Source organism: Chelonoidis abingdonii, chromosome 2 (assembly GCF_003597395.2).
Source record: "Chelonoidis abingdonii isolate Lonesome George chromosome 2, CheloAbing_2.0, whole genome shotgun sequence".
NCBI lineage: Eukaryota > Metazoa > Chordata > Testudines > Testudinidae > Chelonoidis > Chelonoidis abingdonii.
Window position 1 is genome coordinate 101,499,913 of NC_133770.1, and position 12,066 is coordinate 101,511,978.

Sequence of the window (12,066 nt, forward strand, 5' to 3'; positions counted from 1 at the left end):
TCAGGCTTTTGGGGAATGACAAAAATGATTAAGACTGACGTTTGTGGGTAAGGCAAGATAATTTTGGTGTGTGACTATCTCTGCTGATTATTTCTGAGGGGTGGGACTAGGGAAAGCTGCTGGCTTTATGTTGATGTCACACTGTTTCTAACTATATCAAAGATGTGTACAGCATGGAGTAAGTGTTCTCTCTATTTTGGTTATAAATAAAAAACAAACAAACAACATATAGGGAGGATACATAATATAGAACTATACTATACTCTTATGTTAACAAAAAAGTCTAATTTTATCTGGAGATAAAATGCTTTTTGCTCATACTTCCCTGTCCCAGAAACCCAACAACAAAAATGGATCCTTCCTCCTGAAAAGAGCATGGTTTCTGATCTGCATGCTACATGAATGTGAAAGATTTCCTTGCAAGATGTTGTCATAGTTAAGGGCAACTGTCTTGTGATCTCCCCTCTGTGGTCCAGCAAGGGCACCTATTTTTAAGCTTTCGGCTCCCAGCAATCACCTCTCTTGAGCAGAAAACCCTATCTTTTCCTTACCTAACTGGGATTTTTCCAGGCTTCACAGTTCCCTGCCTACATTGTATTATTCCCAGGTAGCCAAACTACCTAAACAGGCCAGAGTCAGTGCTTTGCTCTTCCTTCAGTATCTATCAACATCATAGCTGCCCACAGTTATAAATTACCACAACTCTTTCTAAGCAAGCATATTTATTCTGAAGGTGAAAGCATCAGAGAGAAAACATTAAAACAATAGAAGAACCTACTTGTACACTAATAAGCTTACCAGAGATCACCCCCACCTCTGATAGGAGGTCAGTCCTTTAAATCTGACAAAGAGGTTTTCCTGTGGTTACAAATTCCTAACTTCTTCAGCTTAGAGCAAGAACTCAGACTGTGCATATCAACCTGTTTCTTTATACAGCTTGGGCCTTTTAAAGCTCCAACCTCCAGGAACAGGTGAACTGCAAACAGTGGATTTCTCCTCAGAGCATAGCTTCCAAAGGTTTCGATTTTGAACAACAGGTGGAGGACATTTGCTTTCATCTCCCCCCCAAGTATTTCCCAGGAATTCCACTTCACACATACTGCCCCCCCCCCAAATCTTTCTTGTCTGCCACGTTGTTCAGTAAAGTCCTTTGATCATCCAGGCCCACAATAATACGTAACCTTTGCATTTAATGCAATGGACTCCACAGATAAGGCTTTTCGAGAATACTGCAGAACACTGCCACATCTGTGTCAGATGTCCTTATTAATTTTATAATTTGTCTTTGTGTATCATGCTATCCCACTTCTTTTGTTCCTCACTTGCATTATTTCAAAAAAGTCAGTTCATCTCCCACTGAGATCTAATTCTCTCCTACCTTGATTTTAAATTACAAAGAAAAAAGAGCTGTCATTTTCCTCAGTTATTTACAAGAGAAACTATCATAATGTAAACCTAAATTGAACAGAACAGGAAGAAAGTACTTTCAATATAGGATTATTTATTCCTATTTATAAACTACTTATTTGATTTTATCTGGAAAACAGAGAGTTAAAATTATTTTCTGAAAGGACCATGGCAGCAGATGGAAGACAATGGAGTGACAAGTTTAAACCAGCAATGAAACAGAATTGTGTGTCAGTTAGTTTTAAGATTGCTGTAAGATGCCTGCCCCCTGAATCTGCCCTTTATTTCTGAATACTAGAAACAGCCTGGAGTTATAAAAGTCATCAGCTGGCAATACTGTACATTAGCCAGAAACTGAGTGAAAGAAGTATTAGCCTATGCCAATGAATAACAGTGTTAACATGTTTTGTAAAAGTGTAATAAAGGGGTAAAAAAATTATCAGTAAAACAAAAAAACTCAATTAACACACTGCATAAAAAAGTAATAATGATACAAAGGACTTTTGTTCAGGTTGTTAGGGGGCGAATTATTCCTTCAAAATTACATAATCTTAGCGCTGACATTTTAGAAGCCATTTTTAAATACAAAGAATTAAAATAGCTACATGATAAAAGCAAATATTTTAATCGCTAAACTGGGCATTTCTAATCTTATTGAAACTCCTCAAAATGCTCTAGCTAGCTTTCTCAAAAGTTTCCTAAAATTAATTTAGTGTCAGTACAGTATGTGCAAATCATTCATAGGTAAATTACTTCTCACTTTCAGATCTGATCGCAATTATCCTTCAGCCCAGGTTTTTCCTTTTAGCTCTGCAACTAATAATCACAGTCATTCCTTGTCATAGTGGCAAATGAGCTCCTGTGCCCAGCATCCCTCCTACAGACAGAGTGCCTCATGTTGATAATGTAGAATTCGCCTCTGTGGATTTAAATCTGCTATCTCTTATAGAACCCTATTAATACCTCTCAGATTACAGTGAAGCACACATGCATAGTGCAGGCTTGGTCATCAAACTTGCCAGTGAAACTCATTTTATAAGACAAACTGGATAAAAGTGTATAGCTAGTAAAACTTCCAGAAATCCAGCCATCAGAAAAAATATTTCCAAACAGAAACCAATAAGTAGCTGTTAGAAAAAAAAAAAAGCTCTTTTACTCAGCTTTTGCTTCTAAATTCAATCTTAAAAGTGAAAGCTGCACAAGCTATCATTTGTGTTATCTTCTGAATCAATAACTGGATAAAAACCTGATCACCACAAAATCAACACATTTCTAAATAGATTCCCTCATTAATCACATCTGGATTTCAGGCAAAATAAATTGCAGCACTCGGACTATATGAGAATTCTGTCTGACATGTTTGTTAAGCCCTTGAATTTTCCTATTGAGTTTCTCTCTTGCTTGTCAGTCATATATTTCTGATTAAAATGAAAAAGGGGAGAAGGAGCTACGTTTAATTCCATTGGAATTAATTTAAAAGTTCAAAGATATTTCCATTCATAACCAATTACAAAACTGAATAAAGTTTTAGCACTTACTAAATTTTCACTTTTTCAGTTTCCCACCCTCTATTTAAAATCTGTTCTTGGTGAGTTAATCCTGATCTCTACAGACAGAAGGTGCAAAATATCCCACTTCTGCAGGCGTGCGGCCATAAGTCATCTCCCAGCTGCTAGAAATCTATTTTAAATCTAGAGTCTAATTCTACAGTCCTGAAGCAAGTGAAGCCCTGGTAAGGGAAGTGGCAGTTTTGACTGTTGGAACTGCAGGATCATGTTTGTTGTGGTCTCATACTTCATTTCACTTACAGGTTGAAGTAGGCAAATGAGGGAGCACTCTTGAATAACTATAACTGGAGTGGGAGTGATATTAGTTGCATGAAAGAGAGTCTCCACTGATGCCATGACTTGGTCAAAGCGTCCTCCAAGTCCACCCAAGGTCACAATCACATCAATCTAAAAGAAAAAAAAGAGAACTTTAAGGACAATTCTCTAAATACAAAACAAAATATCAGAGTTTATATGACAGGAACACAAACAATGCTTTAACTTCAGAGGCTTTCACCCAGATGAACAGTCTTTGGAATAGGAATGTTACTCCAGGATTTGGCAATCTGTCTGCTAGCGACTTCTAAGTATCTATGGGCTATGACTGGTCTATTTGCAAATCCAGTGACTTCAATTAATTTGTGTCTATGTGTTTGTGAACTCACTGGCAGCTCAAAAGTCCAAATCTTCAGGGGGGTCCTTTAGCTCACGTTAGTTGTGCATGTGCTCATGAATTAAACCCAACAAACACAGACGAGGACACTTTTGAAGATACTATCTGCAGAGGCACTTGCTCTGTGTTCCCTTAGCAAACATAGAGTCTCATATTAAAGTCATTCTAGTACCATTGGATACTATTATGTGACTCCTGGGTTAATAAAACTCCATGTGTTTGCCAGGGCTGTAGACTAATGCTTTATAAATTCATAGTCAGTGATGGTTAATCCAGTAATGAAAGAACAGCTATAACATCACACACGCACATAGCATTTTTCATCCAGAGATCTCAAAGTACTTTAACAAATATAAGCATTATCCCCATTTTACAAATGGGGAAACCAAAGCAAATAAATGCTGCCACGCTCTTATTGCATAGTACCTTAGTTCAGGAGCAGACCCACCAATTGATTCAGTCTGCTCAATCAGTTAAGTATTGGTGAGTGTAAGGATGGCAGAATCTTGCCCTGATTGATCTGCATTTCACCTCATAGCAAGTCAGGGGCAGAGCCAGGAATAATATTCAGGTCACCTGTCCAGTTGCCTGGCCAATAGAAAACACTGCTTGGAATAGGTCGCAGAGTCTGCAGACTGGGTTATAATCTCAACTCTGTCACTTAACAAGCAAGGCATAACCTCTTCATGTTGTATCTTTCCTTATCAGTAAAATGGGAACATTTGCCAGTCTTTGTAAAGTGTTTCCAGACCCTCAGACAAAAGGTATCTTCTACATGTAAACTATGATAAGTAGTAGTACCATAACATAGGTCAGTTATGATCAGTAATTACTTTTTTTTTTTAAGATGCTATTTTCACATTAGCCATAACTAGGGCCTTGCCACAACGCAGCTCTAAAACTTTTACGTCTGCTTTGAAATGGCCATCTGGTGGAATTTCCAGTTTTATAGAGCATTAGTCTACAGCCAGGGTGCCAACATGACATTTTATGCAACCCATGAGCCACATAATAGTACTTCATGTATCTGGAACGATATATTAATAAACATCAGCTTCTATTTTTATTACAAGGGCTAAGATTTTATGATTGTAGCATACTTGTTTGCATGCAAATTAAGCCCCTTTTCTTTAGTCAAGAATATTGCCACCTTTCCTACTACCCAGGGCAGGTCTTAGTGAAAATGGTGCCCTGGGTGAACTTGTATTTTGGTGCCCCCCGCCCCCCTTGGCTCCTACGAGCTACCTGTGCTCCCCCCGCATCACCTCTGGACCATTACCTATACTTCATATGGAATGTCTACAGGAAAGTCCATTCAGTGTAAATGGGTGTCTCCCATGGTCCATTGTGAGTTATATGTAGAGTGACCATATTTCCCTATACTGAATACGGGACACCAGGCAAAATTACTCTTATTCAAGTGAGTTCAACAGCAATCAATTGTACAAACATTCAAATTAACATCAAGTTGACTGAGCCCCTGTTAAATAGAAATCAGAGTTGGAAGGGAGGTCATCTAGTCCAACCCCCTGCTCAAAGCAGGATCAATCCCCAACTAAATCCCCATATGGCCCCCTCAAGGTTTGAACTCACAACCCTGGGTTTAGCAAGCCAATGCTCAAAGCACTGAGCTATCCCTCCCCCCAAAATAATGCTAGTTAGATTCTTTTTATTTACCTTCTTATCCTTAAGGCTTTAGGGTTCACATGGGGAAGGGTGACACACAAACCCCTCCTGCCCCCCCTCAGACACAGGGAGGGGTGACACACACAAGCACTCCTATACACCTCTCTCGCACGTCGTCATAGGGAGGGAGTATGTGACCAACGAACCCAGCATCCTCTGCCCAGTGCTCTCCACCTTCCATGCCTGGCTGGACACCTGGGATGGACCTGCCTCTCCTGGTACCTGCCATTGCATCTTCCTGAGGCAACATGTGGGGAGGTGTGGGGAGAAGGCAGAGTCACATGCCCCCTTTCCCTAGATTTCTGCTAGGGTTCACAGGAGATTGTGGCTGCCAGCAGCCTTTTGGCACTGTGCGGGAGGAAAGGGATGGGAACTGCTTCCAGCTGCAGGGGAGGGGAAGGGATGAACTGGCCCATGTCTTTGCAGAGCTCATCCCCCCCTCGAACCCTCCCCCATGGCTGAAAGCAGCTTGTCCCTTTCTGCCCACACCATGTCAAAAGGCAGTTAACACCTCCAGGCTGCTGCTGATCACCGACATAACCCAGCCGTCTCCTATCCCCGAGCTACAGCGCAGGCAGGAAGGGGTTAAGCCCGAAGAATGCATTGTGTACCAGGGCCCAGGGAAGCTGACTGCAGGGGCTTCAGCGAACCCAGTCAGAGAGGTGACTCAGCAGGGGACAATGCCTAGGGGACACAGCAGGCCTAGGCTCCCTGGGCAGGACTCGGGGTGGGGGGTTTGGTGAAGAGGTGCTAAGCCCCTGCCCAGGGGGGGCTGCTGTGAAGCCTGCAGGTTCAGGGTGTGAACAGGCTGGAAATTGTTTTGTCCCTCCCCTCCCTCTGGCCACTCCACAGGTTAGCTGAGGGACAGAGAGGCTTCCCTGTGCCAGTGCTGTGCGGGGCTTTGGCACATGCAAGACTTGACTCCTCCTGTCCAGTGCCTAGGCCAGAGGGTCTTCAGCTTTCCCGGGGTGCCGGCCCAGCCAGAGGCAGTGGGGGAAGGAAGGAGCCTGCCGACCAGGATAGTGGTGAGCTGAGCACTCTGACCAGGGACTGCTTCTCTGCTCAGTGCTAGGAGTGGGACACACTCTGCCGGGGGGGGGGGGGGGTTTGGAATATGGAGGAGCAGCGGAGCTGTGGGGCAAAGGGACAAAGCAGGGAGAGGAGAGCGAGGGAGGAAGCACGTAGAAGGCCCCACCATCAGCTTTGCACACCTACCCGCATCGTTGGCCACTGGATCCCCCCTACTCACCACTGGTGGGCAGATGACTGACTAGCAGGGATCTGGCCAGCAGCAGGAGCCACCAGTACTGATAGGGGGTGAGGGGGTGAGAGAGAGAGAAAATACAGGACAATTTGCCAGTTTTTAAGAAAAAGTCGGGACTCTTGCAGAAGGGCTTAAATACGGGACTGTCCCTTTAAAAACAGGACATCTGGTCACCCTAGTTAAGTGTCCCTTGAAAAGCCATTTACTTTGACTAGTCCCTCCAAGATGTGCTGGCTAACTACCTTGCGGGGGTTACCCCAGGAGAAAACATTTGAAATACAGGCATAGAGTCAATATTCATAACTTCAAATACAAAAATGATATTTGCATACAAATAGGATAAACATATTCAGCAAATCATAACCTTTTCATAGACATCTTACATGCCACATTTTGTACAAGATTTGTTGCAAATATAACAACAGTGGTTGCAACAATGATCTACATGGTCATGTTTTAATTAGATAACGTCACAATGAGTAACTGCTACAACTAGCAAATTCCTAGGCCACTGTCAGCAGAAGTAAGGGTGGCATGGTATATGGTGTATTGTCACACTTCTGTGCTGCTGCGGTGGCTTGTGGTGCCGTCACACAGGGGCTGCATCTTGCCAGAGCCCACAGGCCTCCTGCAGCCTCTAGCCACTCCTGGCTCACCACGAGCATTTTGACCTGAAGTACCAAGCAGTAATAACAATAGTAATAACAAAAGTGTGTGTGTGAGAGCGAGCGAGCGCCAGTGTGTGTGTGACTGTGTGTTGGGGGATTGTGAGAGACAGTGTGTGCGTTGAGGAGTGTGAGACTGTGTGTGTGTGTGAGAGAGACAATTTGTGTTGGAGGACTGTGAGAGGCAGAGTGTATGTGGGTGTAAGAGCCTGTGTGCGTGAGGGAATTTTGAGAGACAGTGAGTGCACTGTCACCTTAAGTCCCCCCTCTTCTCCTGCTTGGTCCAGCTCCCCCGTGGAAGTTTCGCTACTCCTGACCCCAGCCCAGCTGGCCCCCGCCGGAGACCGAGCGGCGCAGGGCTACAGGCAGAGAGGGAGCCGGCTCTGCTGCAGACAGCGAGTGGTGGGCCATGCCGCCGGTGACCAGCCCCGGCCGCGCCGCTCTGGGCTCTCCAGGGATGGGTCAGAGCCGGAGCCCTCTCAGCCAGCCAGCTGAGGAGCAAGGGGGTGGGAGGTCAGGGAGAAGCCTGCTGGCCCAGTGCAGGGGAGGGGCCGGAGAAGAGAGGAGTCCGGCCACAGCCAGCCAGGGGAAGCCCGAGCCCATTATGGCACCTCCTTGGATACGGCGCCCTGGGTGTGGGCCCTGTTTGCCTAGCCTTGCTACTACCCCCAAAAAATGACATTGAACTAATGTAATAATTTTTATTAGCTGTGCACATTTAAACGAGAAACACAGTCTTCCAGTGAAGAAAGCACTATTTTCCTATATTGATAAAGATCACACAAATCTAAAATAGAACCAGCATAATCTTGGGTTTTCCTCCACTTTTCCTGCTCATCTTACTGGTCTTCTGTTTAATAAAGTTATATAGCCTAGATCTCTAGCTAACTTAAGCTACCCTTTTCATTGTATTGATTCTATTGTAGAAACAAACTGCGTTAGTTTGACTGGCAGCAATTCCTATTCAATAAAGCTGAATCTGATGTTATATTGTTACAAAAAAAGAAGTCCTTTAAATCACTAACAATAGAAAGGCCCTAAACCCGCAACTGACAGCATGTGAGTTGATTGTTATACCCGTCTGGAGCTCCACTGACATCAAAGAGGCTCTGCAAAGGCTCAGTGGGTGACCTGCATACAACATATGGTCAGCTATAGGATTGGGGCTTTAATTAGCCCCACTGAGCCAATTTTCAGAGAGCTGCTCTTTAATTTTATGATATGGGTTTTCTACCATATGGGAACCTGGAAAGATTGTGTTCTTCTGTTTGACTTTGATATTTTCTGTCTTTTAATAGAATGGAAGGGAATACACTTTATTTTGACTTGTTGGACTGTTATGCTGCAATTTTAACATTACACCTGACAATATTTAAGTACACACTATTTAACTGGGGGTGGAGGAGAGGGATGGAAATTTGACTAGTTTTCCTCATACACTACACATTTCCCTCTATTGCAAAACTGCCTATTTGGATGTTGAATTTTGCTCTCAGATACGTACACAAATGATACCTCTTGTCATGAACTATAGGACCTAATGAAAATAATACTGTAAAGTCCTGGCTGAATTATTGTGTGATACCGGTAAAAGATTGCCAGTTAAAAAAAAAGGTTTTTCTATTTTTATTAAAGTGTACTACAGTACTATACAAAAATTGTCTAAAATATGATTCCATTTAAAATAATGGCACCATACTGTTTTGGTAGATTAGTGAACAATACAGTACTTTTTTTAAAAAAAAGTTTAGTTCTACTTTAGTGTTTTAAACATCACAGGAATATCCTGCTGAGCACAAAGCTATAAAATATCAGGGTTGGGTGAAAAAAGATGATATTCATTTTCACGTGATCCTTATATCTATTATTCAGGAACTATTTGGACTTGGGAAGACCTAATAGAACAGTGATGAGTAGGCAAGTGAAGACTGTGTAGCATCAGGAAGCGAGAAGAGAGAAGTCAGATTTTTGTTGTTTTGATTGTCGGCATCCCTGCCTTACAAAAAAATCCTAGCACCAGCAGTGACAAACAGGGCAGACAATATACTGATTTATAAAAGATCTGTCTGAAGCACTAGGTGTCAATGCAAACTTCTCTCTCTCTCTCACACACACACACACAAAAATGCACATCCACACCATCCAAAAATCATAACCTCCACTTAAAAAGTAAAATCATGAACCAAAAAACAAGAAACTCGTTCCTGTCTTTGATATGCCAATGGATATGCTTTGCAGTGTGCCCTAAAAAACACACAGACAAAAAAAAACAGCTCCCCTCCCCCACCCCAAATCCTGCTTATTTTAGGTTATGGGGCAAAAGAGGAATGAATTCCAAAGCTCAGAACCTCTCACAGATTCAGAGATTTTATGGCCAGAGAGAGAGCACTAGATCATCTAGTTTGCCCTCATGTACAACACAAGCCATAAAATTCCACCCAGATACCCCTTTAATGAGCTCCCTAACTTGTGTTTAACTAAAATGCATCTTCCAGCAAATCTTCATTTTGATCATCGGCCCTTTATCTAAAGTTTGTTTTCATAAAGTTCTCTCCATTCACAGCAACAAAAATACAAAATATTTTTTGAAGTTTAAATCCTTAGAAATCATGGCCATTTAATAGCTGTGTGTGGACAGGGTCGCACTTCTCACATACCCACTTCATTTTCTCTAAGACTTATCCATATTGTTTAGCATTTTACACGATAACTCATTTTAATTCTGAGACAACTGGAGTCTAATGACCAATGTGGCAGTCTTTAAATGATGTGCTTGTGAATTCACGACACAAAGGATTTCAGGAGTTACTAACATACAATAAAAGAATACAGCAAGGGAGTCAAACACATATTACTGTGTACCCACAGCTCAAAAGAAACTGTTAGATTTCTCTCTCGCACAATGAGACTTAATTCTGAACACAAGGTAACCACAGGGAACAAAGGCTGCCATCACATCATGACCAAGTTGCCTAGTTTTTGCTACCTTTCGTATTGAGACTATTTAAATGGACAACAGGCTTTAAACAATATTCCTCCATATACATTGGTCTCGCTGACTTTTTTCCTTTTTGTGTGGACAGGTTAATTACCAAAAAATTAATTATGTAATTAAAGAATGTGTATTTAAGGAACACAGGGCTGGCCCCCAACAGTTTGGCACCTGAGATGGGGAGCTCAAATGATGGCCCCATGCCCACTCGCTTGGGCCAAAACTTTGAAAGGTCTCAATTCTGCCTTCTTCCTGTTCTACTCTTCTCATGGTACTGCTCTGCTCTCCTCAATAAAGGAGAACTAACAACTTAAAATGCCTTGTTCAAAAATTTTAAGTACTGTATATACTCGTTCATAAGCTCAATTTTTTTAATAAAAAAGGGAAGTAGCTTATGAATAGGTATAGAGAGGGAGAGGTGGGGGACAGCCCCTCCCCCAAAAGAGGGAGCAAGGAGAGGCAGCACAGCCAGAAGGGAAGAGGCAGGGCCAGAGTCTCTCTGCTTCTGGCCACGCTGCTCTCCCCCACGCCTCCGAAGCAGCTGCAGCTCCGGGGCTGCAGTCGTGCTGCCTGGCCCTGCCCCCTAGAGCATGCTGTGGCCGCGACGCCCGGCCTGCCAGGAGCATGCTGCAGCCACGCCACCTGGCCCAGCCTACTGGAACATGCTGCAGCCATGCCGGTCGGTCTGGCTTGCCAGAGCAGGCTGCAGCCGCGCTGCCCAGCCTGCCGGAGCAGCTCTAGCCAAGTCAGAGACATTCTCCCCAGCCTTCTCCAGATAAGGTGGGAAGGGATGGGATGGGGAGAGTATAGGGGTCCTGGGTGGGGTCATGTGGGGGGTGGTCACATGGGTTACTCCCCTGACTCCCAGCTACTCCCCCTCAAAAAAAATTTCCCCACCAGCTGCTGTCCCGGCCCATCAGGGTAAGCAGCTGGAGTGCTGGGACTCTTCTGTTTACTCAGGCTTACCTCCGTGCCTGCGGACGCTTGAGGTAAACAAACCATCTCAGCCCACCAGCGGCTTGACCTGATGGCTCGGGAGCCAAAGTTTGCTCACCCCTGAATTATAGGGTTGGCTTATGAATGGGTTATAAACATTTTCCATTTTTACTTATCTATCTTGGGGGAGCGGGGGTGTCAGCTTATGAACGAACCAGCTTATGATCGAGTATATATGGTAACACATAGCTTTCAAACGCCTAAACAGCAAATATAACTTTTCTTGTCTGCATAGTAAACACTGGCATTTTTATTTGTTTGAATAATCAAAGTAGTGCTTTCCGTGTCTTCTTAGTTCCAAAGATTTGAACTGCTTCCTGCTGAAGGTCTACAGTCTGGGTCAGTTCATGCTCTACTGAGACGGTTGCAAGGCCGACCAGCCTCTCCTGTGTCATTGTGGAGCGTAGATGTGTTTTTATTAACTTCAGCTTGGAGAAGCTGCATTCTCCACTGGCAACTGTTACAGGGAGTGTTAGAAGTATGCACAGAGCAACAAAAGCATTTGGAAAGAGGGTGGTCATCTTATCTGTGCACATATATTCCAGAACAGCCTTGGAGTTGATCTTGCTGGAAATGTATCTTGACAGGGCTTTCAGTTATCACCTAAATCTACTGACATCCAATATCGCTCATGTGATCATGTGTCAACACTGTCTCCAGTGCCTTGCATTGTTGGTGTAGGTCTTCTTCAGGTATATAGTGAGGAGTTTTGGAATATCATACAACATCCCAAATATATGCTGTGTTCCCTTGAGCTGCATGAAACTGACTGTATTGCACAATCTAGCACCTGGTTAAAGAATTCAACTTTGAAATTGTTGTATGGGGTCTCTTAT

The 12,066-nt window shown here is 43.4% G+C and overlaps 1 protein-coding gene across 4 annotated transcripts in view; it reads right to left on the reverse strand.

Annotated features, from left to right (window-relative positions):
- Positions 1-12,066, reverse strand: part of TPK1 (thiamin pyrophosphokinase 1) — a 512,817-nt gene that overhangs the window by 174,173 nt on the left and 326,578 nt on the right. For 3 of the 4 annotated variants that reach the window (XM_075062600.1, XM_075062601.1, XM_075062599.1), the window contains one exon: positions 3,216-3,362. The exons of the other annotated variant lie outside the window; for it this stretch is intronic. In XM_075062600.1, the coding sequence (XP_074918701.1) occupies positions 3,216-3,362 (147 nt within the window). The remainder of the gene's footprint in view (positions 1-3,215; positions 3,363-12,066) is intronic. 4 annotated transcript variants of the gene reach the window in all.